Raw genomic sequence first — 21,442 nt, forward strand, 5'->3', positions numbered from 1 at the left:
TCAGCTGCTTACTCAAGAACTCAAATCATCTCTCTGGACTGGAAAAGTGGCTTTAAATGTCTGATGATGCATTATGTGAGCTCTGAACTGTACAGTGGTGGCTTGATTAATTGATTTATGTTTTGGGTTGGGATAGCTTGAAAGCAGAGCAAGAAGTACCCCTGATTCCCAGCTCTGGATTCTGTCTCCTTGCCAGGAAAGGCTTAGCTTCCAACACTCAGGATTCACAATGCATTTTCCCTGGTACATTTTTTTTAAACAGATGGAGCTGTGGCAAATTTCCACTTTTGCTTCCTAGCCAGGAATCTACACTTCAGTGGGGCTTTTGAATTTGATTTGTACGCCTATGGGATGCGTCCTTGCATTTAAAAACATCACATGGGTTAATCACAACAACACAGTAAATCTATCCAAGGAAATAATACTTTGTAATGAGGACCTTCAAATGATCCTGTTGGAGCTCTGAAAATCACCTGTTTTCCCTCCTCTTCCTTCTGTTCCATCATAATAGAACCCTTGGTACAGCCATCGTCAGTGGCGACTGGATGGGATTCTTTTTGGATCTCTTCAGCCCCGTTCCTGAATTGGCTAAAGGAATTGCCATTGAGGGGAATGTCCCTCTTCTCCCAGCCCAGCTTGTGACTGCCATACTCTGCCATTCCAGGAAGCCACTGTGGCAGTGGAGCCCAAGGTTCTACCTGACAGCGCTTTACCCCTAAGCCAGGAGATGTGGTGCTTTTTGGCTTAAGTACGCCAGGAGCTTCAGTTGGCTGTGACGACTGCCCGACGGCTGGCTTTATCAACGTGGTGCCGGACAATGGAAACTCCAAATGATAGGCATGCAGCATCACAGAGGGAAATGGCTTCATTCGTTGTGTTTGGAAGGCAGAGCCATCAAACAGCTCTGAGACCGGGATCTGGGGAAGAGAAGAAAGTGTGAGAATGGATGGAAACTCTCTGAAAGAGGACTATGGAGTTATGTAGCACTGCAAATGTGCAGAATATAGATTAAAGCATGGACCTTTCTCTGAAGAGCTTGCAGTGGAAGACAAGCAAGGTAGAAGCACAGTCTTGTAGTTGAGGCACTGACCTGGGATTCAGGAGATCTGAACGTCAATGGGACATAGGCTCCTAAGTGCCCAAGTCACTTTTCAAAATGGGGTTTAACCCCATGAATCTCTCCGGTGCTTTGGAAAATGTTACCCTTAATATCTCTGTGCCTCGTTTCCCGGAATAGTAATCCTTCCTTTTTCCACCGTTTGTCCAGTCTATGTAGATGGGCCATGCCCCAACAATTTATTGTGTGTGTAAATGATGCCAGCAGAATGGAAATCTTGGCTGGGGCCTCTAGAATGGAAGTAATAGGTGGTGGTAATAAAGACCAGTGATGGGACAGCGGCACAGATAAAGGAGCCGTGGGGAGGATTTCTATAAAGAAAATGGGTAGGAAGGCTCCTGGAAGAAATGGGTGTAAGGAAGAGAGAGGATTGGGGGTTTCTTGGCAGACAAGACTAAGGAACTGGTTCCTAGCATACAGACAACATGCTAGAAAACCTGGAGCTGAGAGGAGGAGGAGGTGATAGGAGGGAAGAGTAGGAGTGAGATGGGGAGTCAGAAATTTAGAGCATAGGTCCTTAAATTGCAGAAGAGATTTGGGGAGGGGCAAGATAAGGCCCCCGAAGTTGAGGTGAGGAGCTTGGGTGCATTAAAGGAATGGGATTCAAGGGTGTGGAGGTAGCTTGAGAGTTGTGGTTAGCATGTGGCCACAAGTGATGCTGGAAAACTGAGTTCCAAGCCTTGGGGGGATTTTACTGGATGATTCTGGTGGACAAGAGATGGAAATCCCCAGCAAACGGCTCTGTTTTAATTGTGGTTGGGTATGACTCAGGGATGAGGAAGGGAGCGCAGGGCCCCGCAGTGCTCTGGACAAACATTTCTGCTGGAGAAGCTCCAAAGAAGTGGAGTCCTAAATTGTTTCTGTTTTGCAGACACCTCTCTGGTTGTGTCTGCCATCTGCCTGAGGACCGGCTGCTCAAATCTGGCAGCAGGTGTCTGAGCGGCTGCCGCTAGTTACAGGGACCCACTGGTCAGATGACAGTGAAGTCAGAAAAACAGAGCGCTATTCCCCATGACATTGGTTCTTTTCAGTGACTGGCATATTCAGCATGGCCAGGAAAAACACCACCGAAATTCACAGCTCACTGGGAGGAACAGATGCGGTCTCAGTGTAGAGATGGCAACAAAAACGAATGCCTTTCCAAGAGCAGGCCACGTGGAGTGTGATCACCTTCTGAAACAAAAGGCCGAGCCAGCAATGTTTGGGAGATTGATGGCTGGGAGATTCTACTGGAACAATAAGGATGTTGTCTGAAGCACATGTTGCATCCCTGTAGACAAGATAACACTGTGCTAATTCAACCAAGTTTTTATTACTCACCTTATCTCAAACAGCATACTTGAGTATGGAGGGGTGGTTGTTGTTGCTTTATTTTTCTTGTCTCTCTAATCTCTCTCGGTTGGATATTCCAATGGCTGGAGGGCGGGCGGTGCCGGATTGGGTTGCTCTGTTTGATCAATAGCTTCCTTTTGTTTCTGCGGCATCAATTGCAGGTGTTTTCTCTGGTCCCCAGAACAGTGAATCATTACAGAAGAAGCCAGCTGAGTCTAGCGATATAGCAACTCCAGTGTGGACTGCCTTTATCACGCAACAGATTGCCCCTAACTCCCTGCAGAAAGACCTCCACAGACCGTAATCAGCATCTCCCTTGATCAGAGTGAAAAGTGATAGGTGAGAAGGCGAGCCCAGTCATAGTAAAAAGCAACAGAGAGTCCTGTGGCACCAACGAAGTGGGCATTCACCCACGAAAGCTTATGCTCCAATACATCTGTTAGTCTTAAAGGTGCCACAGGACTCTCTGTTGCTTTTTACAGATCCAAACTAACACGGCTCCCCCTCTGATACTTGACCCCAGTCGTAGTGTGAGCCACTGAGGGATTTATTTTTAGAATGAATCTTTGAGCTCTTCTGTACTGTAGAATGTTTTCAATTCCCTATTCCCTGTCCCTGCTGTAACAGAAAGGATGCTATCGAGTTGTTCGTTCCTGAACTTGATCTAAATAATAACCTTTGGATGCAGTGTGTCTCTGCACAATTTCCAGACCTGCATATGGCTGGCAGCCTGATGCCAGCATTTGAAGGGGGTAAGATAGCTGTTGCTTGATGGGGAATGCCACATTAAACACTTCCTTTTGGTCGCAAAATGGTGGGGTTTTTGTTTGTTTTTTTTAAAGCTACTATTGATGTAGAAACTTGGAGTGATCATGTTTTGGGTCCTTGTGTTTCCTCTGCTTGCTGAACAGCAGCTGGTAGTGAGCAAATAGCGTGCCAAGAGCTGTGCTACCCTGGTTGATACTGGTGCACAAACAAGGAATGAAATCGCCAACGAGCCATGCTTACCTTTGGAGCTACATTCGAAGGAGAGGAGAAATGACTCAGTGGGTCAGTTACCTGGCAAGGTGCTATAGGTTGGGGCCTGACCCTAACTGCTTGCGACTTATGAGAAGCGTGGGGCAAAATTCAGCCCAGTCTTGCTCGTCTCCAAAACCAGTGGAGCGGTTCCTTCCTATGTGCTCTGACGGTAACCATGGGGCTGTGTTCTGGGATGTATCTGGAGGACCGGAAGCATGTAGACATGCAGATCATGCCATGCAGCGTAGATCCAGTTATGATCTCTCTGCATATACCCCACGCAGAAGATTTTGCGCGTGTGTGTGTGTGAGAGAGAGATGGGCTTTGGGTGATGGTGGCTTGTTGCCAACCAGAATAAAGGAACATCTGGATGTTTCTTTAGCAGCATGTGTGTGTGGGTGCCTTCACCAGCACGCGGGGGTATTTCCACAGCAGCCCAGAATTTGGTCTGTTTGCTAAATGTGTCTGGTGGTGGGGAGGAGAGGAGATTAATGTCACTTTCACGCATGTAAGAGGTTATGACAGATCACCAATGGACAAACCGCATTTGAATCCCCACTGGCATAAGGGCACGACTCAGTGCTAGCGTCATGGTGCTGCCAGGGTTTGTGCCTGCCTCCAGTGGAGCAGCATTGGAGCCCGGGCTGTGAGAGGCCGTACCATCCCCCGCCTCTGGAGCAGCACCCGCTGCTGGGATAGGGCTGCATCATGGTACCACTCTCTGCCCCTCCACGTTAACACTGTTGGAGAGGCAGAGTTAGCAGAAGCCGTAGTGTTGGGGACAGCCGCTTGGGGAGAAGGAGACCCTGTAATGGCTCCTCACAAGCCCTGTGGCAGGGAGGGGAGGAACCGCCCTGCCCTGCCTCCAAGTAAGAACCAGGGACAACCATTACTTTTTAAAAATGACCCCTCCCTCCAAAGAAACAACCAACGAGCCTACCCAGTGCAGGGTATAGAGATCAAACTCCTCCCTCCCCCGCATCTACCATAAACACCTTACAGCAGGTCCATCCGGCGCCACTGTAGTTCGTGGCAGCCATGCTGCTCCGTCTGCCCGATGACGGAGGAACCGCAAGCTCCTGCCAGATGCTCTTCTGAATGAGGCGGGAGCGTCTCCTCTCCCCTTGTGCAGCGAGTTTCTCAGGGCTAGTCTGCTGTCTTGCGAGGGTGCGGTGAGAGCCTGGTGCTGCCAGACAGCAGCATGGCACTGCTGAGATGTGTTGGCCTCAGAAAGTGGCTTTACATGGGTAAAGGCTAAAATGTACATTTCTCAGTCTGCAGGGCAGTGCCCAGGGCCATCCAAACACCCAGGAGCTAAAATAGGTCCTGCTTGATGCTGGCACAAAGATACCTGGTATTGGATCGGCAGCCCTGGAGACAGAAATCCTCCAGTCTGAGTAGCAGCAGTCCAGGCTTCCCCCAAACTCCTCCTCTTGTCCGAAGTGCCATGACCCTCGTTGGGAGGCCACCTTCATGGACAAGACAGTAGCTGGGTCAATGTAATTCTAGGTCTTTTTGCTGAGACTGTCCCGTGTAACTAAAATGCCTCCTGCCTCAGAAACATTCCCCGTTTTGCTACTGAGCACATGCAAGCTGCTTAGAACGTTACCTGTGAGCATTTACAGCTTGTGTGCATGCTTGCCGTGGGAGGAGAGTGTTGGTGACCCTCGTGGCATGGGCATCTGGCTTGGGGGCTTGAACTCCGCTTCACTCATTTTGCATTGACTGCTGACTTTCGATTGCTGATGGTGTAGGCTGATTTTCAATTGGTGATCTAGTAGGTAAGATGGGAGACAAAGGGAGAAGTGAGATGGGATTCATTGGCAAAACAAATGCGGGAGCTGGGAGGAAGGATGGTTTAGTGGATAGGCTGCTAGCCTGGGACACAGGAGCCCTGGGTTGAATTCCCAGCTCTACTGGAGACGTCCTGTGTGATGTGGCGCAAATCACTTGGCATACGTCTACACAGGGATTAAAAAACCAGCGGCTGGCCTGGGTCAGCTGACTGGCTCGTGGGGCTTGGGCTCTAGGGCTGAAAAACTGCTGTGTCGACGTTTGTCCTGGAGCTGATCTCTGGGACCCTGCGAGGGTGGAGGAGCTGAGCCCAAACCATCTACACAGCAATTTTTAGCCCCGCTTAGACATTTCCTCAGGGAACTGAGTCACAGAGACGCTATCTGTAAAATACTACTACTGATGATAATTCCTAGCTCTTCCCTCCCCCAACCTCGAGGAGGTGTTGTCAGGGTAAATACGTTAAGGACTGTGAGGCACTTAGATACTCTGGTAATGGGGACCACAAGTACCATAGATAGAGTGATTGGTAAACTGAGGCACGGAGAGGCTCTGATTGCTCCAAAGAGACACCACGAGTTACTAGGAAGCCTAGGATTCCTGGCTCGCATCCAGGGCTCTAACCAGTAGTTCAGCCTCTCTCTCAGGCAGCAGTTTTGGGAGGTAATACAGGCAGCAGTTTCATACAAATTCATGCCCATATTGTCCGAGACTTCTGCGGGTTTCACTCTGTGACATGCTGGAACGGGCTGCTAGCACATCGCTGTGAGTGGGAGGCTTCAGTTTCACTTTCTTAACCTAATGATTCCCAGAGAACACCGTGGATTTGTATGTCCTGGCCTGGCACAACTTGGGTGCTATACAACCATCTTTTTCTCCCAATTCAGTTGCTCTGCAGTTGAAAGGGATTCTTTTAAAAACAATATTTTGATTACCAGCAATTGAAATGAACCAAACATCATAGTCCTACAATTAGGATAAGGAGCGATTTATACTTAAATTTATAATGTGTTCACCATCATTTTGTGCTTCCCTTTAAGGGCACAATCTGATTAATCAGCTTCATTTTCGGCGAAGCTGTTGTCTCAGTGCAGTTGAAATGTCCTGTTTTCAAAAAATTTCTTACAATAAAACAGAAGTGAACTTATCATATATGATCTGTGCAGCGTGCCAGCTAGGGGGAAAAGGACTCGGTTTTGCTTATGAATAAGCACTTAATAAAAGCCCGGACTGGTGGTTTATAAAAATGCTGTGCTTGTCCAGTCCCCTTCCCCCCGCCCCCAAAACGCTCTGATAGCTGCACTACTGAGTTTGGGGCACGCAGCATTCTGGCAAAATGGCATCTCCTGAGTTCTTTGTGCACTAGGACTGTGGTGGGGAAGCTGAGGCAGGTCGAGAATCACAGGTATTAGAGATGGGACAGGCCTGTTAAGTCACCTGGTTCATCCCTCTTCCACTGCAGAGCTGCCCCCTTGTTGTATAGTGTCTACTGCTTTGTTGAGCTCACTTGCAAATGTCTCGAGCACTGGAAGGCCTTTCCATGGTGGAATGAACACACTGATAGGGAATGCTCTGCTAGAGTTATACGTCTCCCTAAACTCACTGTAAAAAGGCATTAAAAATGAATGTTAAGAAAGGGAATGATAAAGGCTGTTCCTCTATTGGGAAAATGCTGGGTCATATTTGTTGCAAGATTAGCCCATGACTTCAGATGTCTGGCTGTCCCCCCCTTGGCCCCACCCTGCATCTACAGGAGCTAATTCTGATGCCACTAAGGAGCTGTGGGTGCCTTGAACCCCTCCGGATCAGGCTGTTGGTAAGGGTCTTTGCTCCTGAATCTGGGAGAGCAGGAGCATAACAGTGGTTACCTGCGACCTGACATTGTCTGGGTTTGGAGGAAAGTGCTTTGCTTTGAAGGTCCAAAGCCTGGAGCAGATTGCGGAGTTGCTTCCAAACCTTTTCTCTCTCCTGGCTGGAGATCAGGCAGCCCAGACCCTGCCAGCTGGAAACAGGGAGAAAAGAATGAAACATGCAAGCCACCACAGACGGTTAGAACAGCAATCAAACCAAGCAGCAAGAATGGTCGCTTGCATGCAGTTATTGGTTTAGCATACAGGTTATCTTGAGGTCGGGAGCTAATGGGGGCTTTTATTTGAGACAATGTGGTAGATGGCATTGCAGACAGAAAGCTTTCAAAAATTAAAAAGCTTTTCCCTTAGAACCCTCTGGGTTTCTGTGATGCTCATGGCTTTCTTGAAGATTGAATTCAGCCTCCTCTCTCTCCCCTCCCTCCCTCCCTCTCTCTCTCTCTCTCTCTCTCTCTCTTTATGACAGTTTGATTGTTGTATCTAAATGGGCCTGACAAGCTCAGGTTATTGAGGGTCAGAGGATTTACCAGGAAGTGGGGGTGGGAGGAGTGCTTTCAGTGCTTCAGGAAAGAAAAAGAAAAAAAATGCACCGAAAACAAAAACATAAAAAGACCTTGAGAATGCCAGAGCTGTCTGTCATCAGCTAGTTCCCACCAACACTCAGCGGATGTGCAAATTAATCTGACCCTTCTTGGTGGCTAAGGACGGCTCTAGAAGGATTTCAAATAGGCCTTATGCACCTTTCCGTGCTCCTGAATGGAGACATTTATTTTAATGAGGCTGTTTGGCTCTTTAGCGTTTTATTTTTTTAAACACTAATTTTTTGTTCTTCCATTTCGATCCTTTGCAGAACCCCAAGCATGTTGGAGTGAGTGAGTGTGTGTGCGTGTGTGTGTGTTGTTAGTCTCTAAGGTGCCACAAGTACTCCTGTTATTTTTGCGGATACAGACTAACACGGCTGCTACTCTGAAACCAGTTTTTGTTGGGTTATCTGAACTGGTTGTGTATTCGGGTGTAGTGGAAAGCACTGCCCCAGAAACAAACCATTTTAAATGGAGAGCTACGTTTTCAGTGCATGTGATTGGCTGAAGCTGGGTAAAAATTTCATGTATTTTGAGGGGACTGACCATGTTGTTTGAACTTCTAGGCCCTGACCCCACTAGTTCCACCAGCAATCAGCATAAAATATGGTGCCATCAGTGACCACCCGTTCAAGCCCTTTCGCTTCAGTGGGATTTCAAGGTCTAAATTAGAGCAGAATTGGGCCCGGTATTTCCATACGGATGTAAAATTAGAATCTGACCAAATGCATTTTTTGAAGAGAAGGCGGGAGGGTGGGGAGCACACTGTAGCCTTGCTAGTTTGATGTGGGAGTCGGGGGTATAAGTTGAGGCTCTCGATGTCCCGTGTGGATCCTCTCCTATCTCCAGGGCGTATGCCGGGGCCCATGGACGCCATACGCTCTCCAAGGTTTTAAGTAGGTGGAATTGGAATTCTTGTTCTTCTTGGCTGCCACCTGTTGTAATCCCTGTTCCCATTCCCTCTCCCTCCTGGCTAGCAGCCGCACACATCCCTGCACCTGGGTGCTGCATGCATCCTATAATTAATGGAGCAAATGAACAGTCAGTACAGTTACTTAGTGGTGTGGGGAATGGACTACCACTCAAATCTGCAGTGAAATAATAAATAGGGCAATTGCAGCATCCTGGCCAGGGCAACAATCCAAAGTACCGGAGAGAGGGCCTGTGATTCTGTGCAACATCTGCTGGTTTTAGAGTGACAGATATGTACATTGATACATTTCTGGGCCTGGTTGATCCTGCAAGTTGTTTGTTTTCCCCGTCCATTTCCATGGAGATGTTACTGCTAGCTGGGAACCGTTTCTTTGGTCCTTCAGCCCACGTGGTCCAGTGCGGCACTGAGGGGAAAACTTGAGGACGATCAAGAGGAACTGTTCCCTTTGCACTTCGCTGTCAAGCTGCAAGTGATCACAAGGACATGGTGGTCTGCTTCTGGTTCTGTAATGACGGGCAGGTCTGCTTCTGCTCTGGGAGCTAGGCTGTGCAGTGCCGCTCCCCTTGTGCAAATCTGGTGCAGTTGGAGTCTCTCACTAGGTTATTGCAGAGGATTTAGCCGTGTGCAATATTAGCCAGTATTCATGTGCTGAGGTTGCAGTAAGGGTTTGATGTTGTGCAAGTGTGTATGTGGGAGGGGGGGAGAGAAGGGGGGAAGGGAGAGGACAGTTTTCGTTGTAGAAAAGGGCTCTTGAGAGCTATCCAAGAGCCTTTGCTCTGTGTACAAACACTTTGTTCTCAGTGGACCTATATTCTACCCTCAATCTCCACATAGAAATCCAGTTAAAGTCCATGGGTTATGGGCTGCCCTTATCCCCTATGAGGCAGCCCCATTGCTAGCACATGCTGCCCGCAGTCCGTACCATGAACTCCTATTGTTATCCGTGATGAGTGTCATAAATGGCTAGATAGACCAAGCTCCATGTGGCACGACTATTGGTGTTAACAGACCAGTTGTTGCCCAAGACCTGCCCGTTGAATAAGATCTCAGGCAAGGAGCAGAACCCTTTCGTTTGAAACGTAACGGTGGCACACTGAAAGTTGCCATGCTTTCTGAGGGCCTGTGTGCTGTCCTAGCAGAAATAAAGCTCCAGACAGTGTGTTTGTACATTGTCACAATTAATGTAGTTTTTCTCTCCACAGTTGGGTTTCGGGGGAAATTGATCAAGAGGGTGATGAGACCTCAGAACTGGGGTTTCCCAAATGGTGGCTGCTGCTACTGTTTGTTAGTTTGGCAGATTGTCTCTCATTCATTTGTGTATTAAAAAAAGTTAATTTCCACCAGCAAAACTGAAAGATGTTGCTAATTCCTTCTTCCCACACCACCTTTTTTCAAGACATCAGTTTGCAAAATTCTGTAGAATTTCCAGAAGCTGCAAAGCAATATCTAAGTCATCATGAAAGAAGATCTGGTCAGGCTGTTGGAAGGTGTGTCTCAAATGATCCCCAAATGATTTCAAAGTCAAGACAACCCAGACAAGCCTGCCTGCTTTCTTTTGGAAAAACCACTACACACTGATTTATCTTCCAGCTGATGCCTGGTATGAAATATCCTGTTTGGTCCCTTCCCTTCACCTCTCCGCCCCCTGTCTTAGGTGAGTTGAAGTTGTTGTGGGCAGTAGTTTCCTGAACATGGTTATAGTAGTTAGAGCTGTCGGACACTTTTGTTGCCTGTTTAATTTTTTTTTTTCCATGAAAGGGAGGTGCGGGTCAGCCAGCATCTCTGTTGAAATGGTGGCCCAGTGGTTAGGGCACTAGTCTAGATCTTGGGAGACTAGCGTTCAATTCCCTGCTCTGCCCTGGACTTCATGCATGACTTTGGGCAAGTCATCTAGCCTCTCTGAGCCTCAGGTCCCATCTGCAGAACGGGGATAACGGCGCTGCCCTGCCTCCCAGAGATGTGCGTTCGAGATTGTGAGGCGCTTAGCCCTCATTCTACATAGGTAGATGCATTTGGGGCAGGTGTTACAGTTGGAATGCTTTGAGGATGGTGACTGCCCCATAGCACCCCTGTTTTAAAGGTGGGTTCTTGATAAGTTAAGTTGGGGAATGAGGGAAAACATGTTTGAAATTTGTGGCCTGCTCTTGTTTCTAATCTGAGTGGGTGCTTTTTGGTGCTCTAATTGAACGCCGTTTTAAAGGCAGGCAAAAGACTTGAGCTTTAGAGAGCACCAAGTGGGGGCTTTTCATGTTTTCGTCTGTCATGACAAGTTTTATCAGCAACTTGTGAGCTAGTAAGGTGTCAGTGCGGATATTGGATGGTCTTACACTGAATGGAATCCCTGGGCCGGACATACACCGCTACCTCGATATAACGCGACCCGATATAACACAAATTCAGATATAACGCAGTAAAGCAGTGCTCCAGGCGGGTGGGGCTGCACACTCTGGCGGATCAAAGCAAGTTCAATATAACGCGGTTTCACCTATAACGCGGTAAGATTTTTTTGGCTCCTGAGGACCGCGTTCTATCGAGGTAGAGGTGTACTACTTTTAGGTTGTACAGTCTAGGGGGTGACATTCCTACTAGCATGTTGTGTTCTGGAAAGCAAGATTGACCGCCAAGAATTGTAAAGTGGAGAAGCAGCTGAGAGGGCAGATGAGTGGGATTGAGGGCTAGGGAATGAAATCACAAGAGGAGAAAACGGGAGGATATAACCGCTCCATGGAGAGAGAGCCTACTGCTTTGAGCTATCAGCAAATAGAGGAGAGAGTTAGTTTTTGTTTTGTTTTTTTTCCCAAAGAAAGAGAAAAGACATCCAGAGAGAGAAGGAATGGAGAATGAGCAAAAAGGAGAATTAGAAAACCAAAAACAACCAAGAAAGGAAAAGAAGAGACGTATAGCTTCGGGGCTAGGCAGTCTTTGGTCATCTCAGTCCCAATGTTTTATCCCTATTCTCTCGCAGGAGGGTTTTGGGTTGATAGGTGCAGGTTGTATCGCTTCTCCCATGTGTCTTTGCGCATGGTGCTGCATGCCTCGCTCCGGAATGATAAAGATGGTCATTCGAAGATCATCTCTTTGTCGTGGTCGCACTTGGAAGGTTTTCTGGCAGGGGATGCCTCGTGCTGTGTACCTTTTTAAAGATTGCAAAACAAACCAAGGCCTCTTCTGACACCTGGTTGTTAAACCCTAAAGGTATTTATGTGTGAAAAGCACAATCTTGGCATACAATGCAATTTACTGTAGTAACTTTCTGAGCAATTAATCCACCTACATTCTGACAGGTCTCCTGTGGCTCCTTTGATGGTTCGTCAAAGGGCACATAGAGATGCATGGATTTTAATCCTTTATGCTAATTTTTCAGGTTATGTTTTGTGCTGGCAGAACCAAGCACTAATGTTAATGAAGTGAAACACGTCAGAGGCTGTCAGTGAACATTTGGAAATTGTATTGGCCAACGCTGTGTTTCGTGGTGAAGCTGGAAAGACAGGTCTCAAAGATCTTAACTTATAGGTAGTAGCACATCTTTGTGAGCTTCCCCTTCACTTCAGGCAGTATAACAAGACTTGTAAGGCTAGTGAGAATTGGGAGGAAGGCTGCCTTGAGCAGGGGACGGAAGGAGGCGGTCTGGAAGCGGGAGAGCCTTCTTACAGGGTTAGAGCTGGGGCGCTATTGGGCCTGACAAACAAGAATTTCCCCTTAGACCATGGGTGCTCAAGCGGGAAGTCAGGTACAGGTGTCAGGGAATCCTGACTACTCTGCCCTTCGCACAGTGCTAAATGGAGGGATGTCCTGGCTAGATTGGTGGGGATCCGGGTATGGAAAAGGGAACCAGAGTATAGCAAAGATTGAACACTGCATTAGATACCAGGGCTGAAATATGTCTGCCTCTTTGAGGTTTGCAATACTCTCCTAGCAATCATGTAATTGGCTTGGCAGGGTCTTCCTGGTTGAGTATGACGTAAACCATATATAATTGTTAATAACGCAAAATTGAGATTGACATTTTTACTGGGCAAATCCACCTCTCGATCTAGGAATCTGGGCATGATTTATTCCTTTTAATGTTTCTTTCAAAAGGTGACGGTCCTGCTTATGGGACCGCCTATCCATCCGTTCGCTATGTATGCTTATATTTTGCATAGCTTCCCTAGTGAAGTGCCGAAAGCAACATCATATGGGACCTTTAAAAATAGGATGAGCCGGAAATTGGGGGAATGTGCCTTAGTGAGCAGTCCCGCAGTGTCTGGGAGATGGACTGGAAGATCTAACAGGATCATTCCATCTCAAACTTCCTTGGTTTTATATATAAGATAATATAGAATTGGGCCAGCTACATATGATCTAATCTACATTCCTGGGTTCCAAACAGAGCCACATGCTCAATGGGCTAGTATTGCTACAGACTAAGCAACTCAGGGGATTTTATCTCTGGAGATCTGGGTCATATCAGAATTTGGAATACCAAAGTAAAGTTTGACCTAGACAGTCTCCAGTAGGTGTTTTCTTCACATGAAACCATCTGTCAAGTCATGCCTCAGCTCAGGAGAGGCCCAGGTCTGGAATAGTAGGGGTGTAGTTGGAGTTGCATAGAATTTATCCAGGTAGAAGGAATGGATAAATTCTATGCAAGCTCATCCATGCTGCCTAAAAAGAACTGGACTTGACCAAGATAATCTATAATAGAAAAAGAAAACAAAGGGTAACACCACATTATCGCTTAGCGGTGGGAAACCATGAACCCTGGCGCCATGGGCTAATATCCCCATGTACTATTCCAGGCATAACAAGAAATAGTAGCTAGTAGACGCCACCATTTCCCCCCCATTTGATATTGGTCTCATTTAAGCTTTTGTGAAGGAGATGCTGAACTTGGAAATAATTCTGTTTTTCTTGGCTCCTCTGGAGGGAATGCCTAGAATTCTTTTTTTTTCTGATTTTCCATAGTTACTGTAAAAACATGTTATTTTACCTCTTGACATCCCAAGATGTTGGGCTTTGATATTTCCTGACATTTTCTTCTAATCTGTAGTCCCAGTTGGAATTGAAGCATTGCCTTTCATTGCTGATTTCTTTGCTCTTTCTTACAATTGAGAGGGGAAGGCTTCAGCGTGAGATCATTGTCCAACTCCTCTTGATTTTTAAATCTGTGGGGCCCATTTTGAAAATCAGTGGGATTTATCTGGCCCCATTACCACGATATCTGGGGCCAGGTCTACACTAAAAAGTTGGGTTGACCAAGCTACGTTGCATGGGGGGTGAAAACTCCACACCCCTTAGCGACATAGTTAAGCTGATCTAACCCCCTGGCATAGACAGTGCTTGGTCGACAGAAGAATTCTTCCATCAACCTAGCTGCTGCCACTTGGAGAGGTGGATTTACCACAGCGATGGGAGAGCCCGTTCTGTCGCTGTAGTGAGTGTTTACACTGAAGCACTACAGTGGCACAGCTGTCTCTCTGCGGCTGTAGTGGTTTGAGTGTAGACATAGCCTGAAAGAATCACGGTCTTTAATGTATTTACAAGGGATGTTTGAACATTTTCTTTTGAAATTGGCTTTTGGCAGAAAATTGGGGTTTTCTGTCTGATTTCCATGGACGATTTTACTTTTTTCATTCAAGAAAAAAACCCCAATAAACAAACCCTGGAAATATTTTGGCAGAAACCCCAAATAGTGTGATTTGCATATGCTGCTGCAGTGCTTCATGGGAATTATCGTTTGGTTTCCTCCTGTCCCAGTTCTCTTTTGTGGGCTGGGCTCCCTGGCTGGACTTCATTCTACCAGGGCTGGGGACTTTCCTGGTGCACTGCCTTCCTTTGCAATTTTTGCCAAAACATGGAAATGTTCTGTGGGGAGAGAGAACCTGCTTTCTGGCCAGCTCTTTTATTTAGCCTCAGCACCCCGCTGTGCGGAACAGCCATGTTTGTTATTGCCGTTATACAGATGGGGCCACTGAGGCACAGAGAGACTAAGTGAGCTGCCCAAGGCGTCACAGCGAGTCTGTTGAGCTGGGAAGGGAACCTGTGTCTCCTGAATCCTGGGCTAGCCCTGTAACCACTGGATCATTCTTCCTCCCCCCGAAACACTTATCTGCAGGGTTTACCAAGACCACACCGTGAGAGGCTTGGGAATCAAACCAGGGTAGAAACGTCTCCATTTTTTTCAGATGAAAATTACTTAAAATATGCTCTGAAGTCCTAGTACTTCCCTTCCTTCTTGCATAACTATATTCCACTATTACCATGGTTGTCATGAAAGTGGTGGGACATTACAAAGCATTGATCAGTGTTTTAGGTAATTAGATGATTAATCTTTGCTCTCTTTTCCCCCCCTGTGGTCAGGCACCTATCTGCAGATAAATAGCAGTTGAAATATTTCATTGTTTGAATAAGAGCCTTTGTGGCACAGAGCAGAAGGGCTCCTTAGTTAATTAAATCAGGGACATACAGTACTGTACTCTCCAAGGGCCAAGGAACAAAAGGGATGTGTACATAATAAGTAACAAACTGTCCTTTCCACCCCTTTGTGCTCCGTTCTCGGGAGCCACGTTTAAAGGGTCATGGGCAAGATGATGATGTATTTTCTCTTTATTGTTACCAATACCGTAGGTTACCAAAGTTGAAAGCATTTTAGAAATTTAATTTTCTTTTAAACTTTTCTGCTCTGTGGATTTGACTTCAGTGGACCCACTGGCATGCTTAAAGTTAAGCCCGTGGTTGGCTGGATTGGGGACACAGTGCTCAGCGTGTTGCAGGATTGAGCCCTTTGTCTGCCTGTTGCTGTTTCACACCGGTATACCTGCATCCACACTACAAGGGGTTGTGCCGCTTTAACTATAGCAGGGTAATTAAAACGGTACAACTGTCTAGTTGTAGACAGGGCCTCAGGCTGGACAATGAAATGAGCTTGGTTAGTTTTAGTTTCTCATGACATGAAGCTCTTTAGAGAAGGGACTGTCTTTTTGTTCAGTGTTAGTACAGCGCCTAGCGCAACGGGTCCGGGACTGAGACTCCTTGATGCCATGATAATACAAGTAATAATGTGCCTTTTTGGAAATATGCTTTAGCCAAACACAAGTTATTGGGTTCAAAGCAGGGGCAGCTGGGTGAAACGTAATGACCTGTGAGACACAGGATGTTAGACTAGAGGATCTAATGGTTCCTTAAACTCTGTGGGTCTGTTGTGCTGAAGGTTAATAATGCTCTACTTTTCCTTCGTTTCAATAGAGTTCTGCAATCTTCCATTACAAACATTTTTCATCACACCAGGTTTTACTGTATAAAGCCCCTTTGCTGCCTCCCAAACCCCCCACTTGAGAATTTTGGCCTAACCACGTGACTGTGTTGCTGTACTGTGGGGGGATGGCTGTTTAACACTTCTGCTGCTGGCCCTGCAGAAGTAGGCCTGCATCCTTTCACAGACGATCAGATGTCCCCTTGAATAGCAACAGAAAGATGTAAAATGCCTGGTAAATGGGCTGCACTTGTAAAGACCTGTCCAAGTCCCTTCCATCATAAGCCACGGTGAAGTGATTGACGCGATTGTGGACTGACTGAGTGAGTGAGGCTACGACTGTAGGTCTAGAGCAAAGACCTGCCTCAGCACAGTGACCGTCAGCTTCTAGCCATATTTCTTTTGTGTGGAGGGAAGGAGAGAGGGAACGGAATAGCTCAGGGGAAATGGTGAAAGATGACAGGGCCTTTCAGCTCTAGGTCATTGGCTCAAACCCAGCCCGGATCACTTGTGCCCAAGGCTAAATGAGTTTGTGGTCTGAGTCCGTTGACTGGAGTGGACGTGTGGCTACACGACAAGCAGCCACCCTAGCAGTTGTGGTGCCCTTTTGAGCAGTCCAAGCAGAGGGGCTCAGGACTTACTGAATAGGCCACGGAGACCATCTCAACTAGGGTGACCAGACAGCAAGTGTGAAAAATCGGGATGGGGGTGGAGGGTAATAGGAACCTATATAAGAAAAAGCCCCAAATATCAGGACTGTCCCTATAAAATCAGGACATCTGGTTACCCTAATCTCAACCCAACATGTGTTTGAGGTTCATTGGTAAGGCAGCTCAGGGACCCTTGCACTGCTCCCCCTTACATGGTGGATAAAGAGAGCTCAGAGCTCCCCAGGGAATTCAATCTGGCACCTGGTGTTCTTAAATGAATATCGCACATAATTTTGCTGGGATGTAAATGCAAGTGATCATGGTCTTCTGAATATCTGATATCCGCATAACAGCTCTCTTTCTATGTTGTTTGTTGCAGGATGTGGGTCTGTTAGAGTATCAGCATCATCCCAGGGATTACACTTCCCACCTACCACCTGGATCTATTATGCAGCCGCAGCGGAGGAGGCCTTCCTTGCTGTCTGAATTCCAGCCAGGGAATGAAAGGTAAGGAGGCGGGCATTTTACCCACCCCTGGGGTGTCTGTGTCTGAATTCCTCATTTCTTCTTGTTCGCACAGCTCTTAGAAGGTGATGAGTGCTCTGTAAGACCTAAGCCTATTATTACGAGCTCCATGTGTTTTAATGAGGTTTATTATACTTGATGATGCAAAAGCTCTTCTGATTTTTTCCAGTATAATTCAATTCCCATACTCATTCCTACATGCCAAATGTTTGGAAGAAAGGGCCTTGTGTGTCTGGGGCTGTCCTTCCCGTTTCCAGTGGATGCCACTGCTAAGTGGGAGGGCACTGGGCCTGCGGGTGTGTGCTTTTTTTTGGTTCTCTGTGGGTGCTAAAGCCAGAGGAAACATCTGAGAGCCTGAGCTAGAAAACGCTAGAATAACCAGCTGTGTGTACTCTCTCTCTCTGTTCCCTGGGCCAGACTCTGAGTTCAGTTGCGCTGGTGCAAATGTGTAATTACTGATTTATGACTTGTCCCTTTTTCTTAACTCCTTTACTGTCCGCTGGGTAACTTTAAACAAGAACGCTTCCATGAAGCTGTACATTGGCTTGATCAGCTCTGTGGGTTTCTCTGAGTGGGAAGTGAATGCAGTGTTTTTGGTTTTGGTTTTAACTCTAAAAGGCAAAAGGGAGGAGTTAGAGGAACAAGAATGGTCGGTTTCCATTGTTCACCTCCACTTCTTCTTTTGTTGCTCTCGTCCTGTATTTTTTAATTTTTCCTTTCCACTTGCATCTGCCACTCACTTCATTCTTGCCAGGTCCCATTGCCTTCCCATCACGCTCGCCGATAACCCCGGGAAGAGTGGGCCAGGTGTTTCATGTGCGGCTCAGGCAAACACAGTGCGGCTAACAGTTTTGTAGATGCACTAACCACAGGAGCTAACCAGTTACAAAGGCCAGCGCTCTCGCTCTCGGTGTCATTGCAAAACACCACGCTCTCCATGTTACAGTTTCTCTTCTGCATTTGACACCGAGTGGTCTTGGAAGAAGTAGCCTGGAAGTGAAATACATACCGTAGAACAGTAGACTTATGCAAAACAGTGTTTGAGTCTTGCTACTGGGTATGGCTTAGTGCAGTCCTGAATCACTGAGCCCTCAGTTATGGCTGGATCAGAAATACATTTCTGCTTTTCCAAAATCATAATAGTTAGAGATAGGGAAAGTTACTGTGACAGGGTCAGGCCAGATGGCTACAGAAGAGTGATAGAAGGCAGATATATTAGTCCCAGATTAAGTAGATCCCTTTTCCCTGGGTAAGGTAACGGGCAGTTCCAGAACAAGCAGGAATTTGCTGGAACCAGTTAAGGCAGGCAGGCTAATTAGGACACCTGGAGCCAATTAAGAAGAAGCTGCTAGAATCAATTAGGACAGACTGGCTAATCAGGACACCTGGTATAAAAAGGCTCTCACTCCAGTTTGTGTGTGTGTGTGTGTGTGAGTAAGTAAGTAAGTAAAAAAGGAGCTGGGAGTGAGAGGACGTGCTGCTGGAGGACTGAGGAGTATAAGCGTTAACAGACATCAGGAGGAAGGTCCTATGGTGAGACTAAAGAAGGTGTTGGGAGAAGGCCATGGGGAAGTAGCCTAGGGAGTTGTAGCTGTCGTGCAGCTGTTCCAGGAGGCACTCTAGACAGCTGCAGTCCACAAGGCCCTGGGCTGGAACCCGGAGTAGAGGGCGGGACCGGGTTCCCCCCAAACCTCCCAACTGACCTGGACTGTGGGTTCTACCAGAGGGGAAGGTCTCTGGGCTGTTCCCCAACCCACATGGTGAATCTCTGAGGCAAGAAAATCCACCAATAAGTGCAGGACCCACCAGGATAGAGAAGGAGCTTTGTCACAATACATTAGGTCATCAGGTTCGTTCCACGGTAAGTGCATGAACCTTATGATGGATTGCTCCAGATTTTGGCCAGAAATGCCAAAATACCCTGTTTTCCCAGCAGCGTCAGTTCTGACCGATGAAGTCGAGCCAAACAAGCGAGAATTTGGCAATAGAACACAGATTCTGAAATTGCCCTTTGCATCTTCCAGCATGGTGATGTATGTACTTGGGATGTGGACTGAGAGCAGGCCTCGGGCACGTGTGCAAAGAGGTAGTGTCAGTTCTGATGACTAATAATCCATCTCTCTGCCTGACGCATTGTTTTGACTTGCTCTGATTTCTCAGTGGTAACTTCTCCATAGTGTAACACCCGAAAACAAAGTTGGAAGTGGGCCAAATCAGAAGCGTTTATCTGAATCCTCCTCTGTAAATGGGACCTGGGTAGAAACAGCCCCTAACTTTAGTTTTTACAATTATGAGTGTGCTGATGAGGTTTGGCAAAATCCTGAACCGGACCTACCCTTTCCTGGGCGTTTGCCCAGTAAGAATTTATGTTTCAAGTCCCTGAATGTATTCTTTTTACATTCATTTCTTGTTTCCCTGTATAACAAAATACCAGAGGGAATACAAAAGCAGCCTGCTGATATGACTGACTGACTTTTTTACATGAGCAGTTCTTAGAACACCAAATGCAAAAGGGGCTCAGAAACATCTGCCTCTCATATGCTATGTGATATATACAATAGAGCAGTGGCTCTCAAACTTTTTTACTGGTGACCCCTTTCACATAACAAGTCTCTGAGTGTGACCCCCCCCCCCCTTATACATTAAAAACACTTTAACGCCATTATAAATGCTGGAGGCAAAGCGGGGCTTGGGGTGGAGGTTGACAGCTCATGACCCCCCTCCCCCATGTAATAACCTCACGACCCCCTGAGGGGTCCTGACCCTCAGTTTGAGAACCCCTGCAATAGAGCATATCCTGTGTAGTGTGGTCATGGACTCACAGACTTTAAGGTCAGAAGGGACCACCATCATGATCATCTAGTCTGACCTCCTGTATTCTGGCTGAGTTACTGAAGTCCTCAAATCATGATTTAAAGACTTCAAGTTACAGAGAATCCACCATTTACACTAGTTTAAACCTGCAAGTGACCCGGGCCTCATCCTGCAGAAGAAGGTGAACCCCCCCCCCCCCCCCCCGGAGTCTTTGCCAATCTGACCAAGAATAGTATGTTTTTAACCCTTCAAGCACTGATTAAAGAAAAGATGAAGGACAGCATGGGTCCTCTGCTCAATGGAGAAGGTGAGCTGGTAACAGAGGATGATAGGAAGTTGGAGCTGCTCAGTGCCTACTTTGCTGAAGTCTTCTCACAAAAAGTAACATGATGGGACGACTAGTGAAGTTACTGTAGACAAGGGTGCAGATTGGGATAAGCGAAGAACACGTCGGGGTTCTTCTGACCAATTTGAATGAATTCAAATCAGTGGTGCCTGATGCTATTCACCCCAGGGTACTGAAGGAATTAGCTGAAGAAATCTCGGCGCCACTGGCAATGATGTTTGCAAATTCATGGATAACAGGAGTTCTCCCCAAGGAGCGCCCAAGGAGTTATCCTTATGCAAACGTTGCATTTGCTAAGATGAAGCGGCAAATAAAGGAGAGCCTAGGGAGCATTGTGTTTTGATGGCTCCTGCGATGGGAGAGGGCAAAAGGACAGGATGGGCTGGATCCTGTGAGTTTTCCAGCTCCCACAGGGCTTCTGGGGTAGGCTTGAGGTCTCGTGGGATTTCGCACTAGATTTGGAGCCATGATAAGAAGCATGTGCTCAGAGCCACTTTCTGTTTGCTGGTTTCCAGCAGTCAAAGCACACTCCCTCCCTATCTAGGTTGCTGCGGGCTGTGCTCGTCACCGCTTTCGGAGTGGGAAGGAATTTCCCTCCATAATAGTAGAATGGGTTTTGCCTTTTGCACCTTCCTCGCAGCAAAACCTAGAGGTTGGGTTTTGGGCAGCCGGAGGGCTGGGATTCTCCCCCCTCCTGGGGGGCACAGTGTGGACCTACATTAGGTCGGCAGGTGCCCAGTGTGGGGACTTGCTGATTTAGGCTGCAGATCCAAAAAAGGTAATATAGTGGGTATCCCAAGGGCATCTCCTTATGAGATGGGGGCATCATGTCTAACCCTTTAGGAGTAGGAGCATTGCCAGCAGATCGAGGGACGTGATCATTCCCCTCTGTTCGACATTGGTGAGGCCTCATCTGGAGTACTGTGTCCAGTTTTGGGCCCCACACTACAAGAAGGATGTGGACAAATTGGAAAGAGTCCAGCGGAGGACAACAAAAATGATTAGGGGGCTGGAGGACAAGATTTATGAGGAGAGGCTGAGGGAACTGGGATTATTTAGTCTGCAGAAGAGAAGAATGAGGGGGGATTTGATAGCTGCTTTCAACTACCTGAAAGGGGGTTCCAAAGAGGATGGATCTAGACTGTTCTCAGTGGTACCAGATGACAGAACAAGGAGTAATGGCCTCAAGTTGCAGTGGTGGAGATTTAGGTTGGATATTAGGAAAAA

General features: G+C 47.1%; 1 protein-coding gene across 1 annotated transcript in view; it reads left to right on the forward strand.

The window, feature by feature from the left end:
* NCOR2 (nuclear receptor corepressor 2) overlaps positions 1-21,442 on the forward strand; it is a 290,178-nt gene that overhangs the window by 8,384 nt on the left and 260,352 nt on the right. The window contains exon 2 of the mRNA XM_065417750.1: positions 16,910-17,037. Coding sequence (XP_065273822.1) covers positions 16,910-17,037 — 128 coding nt within the window. The remainder of the gene's footprint in view (positions 1-16,909; positions 17,038-21,442) is intronic.

This window comes from Emys orbicularis, chromosome 16 (genome assembly GCF_028017835.1).
Source record: "Emys orbicularis isolate rEmyOrb1 chromosome 16, rEmyOrb1.hap1, whole genome shotgun sequence".
Classification (NCBI taxonomy): domain Eukaryota; kingdom Metazoa; phylum Chordata; order Testudines; family Emydidae; genus Emys; species Emys orbicularis.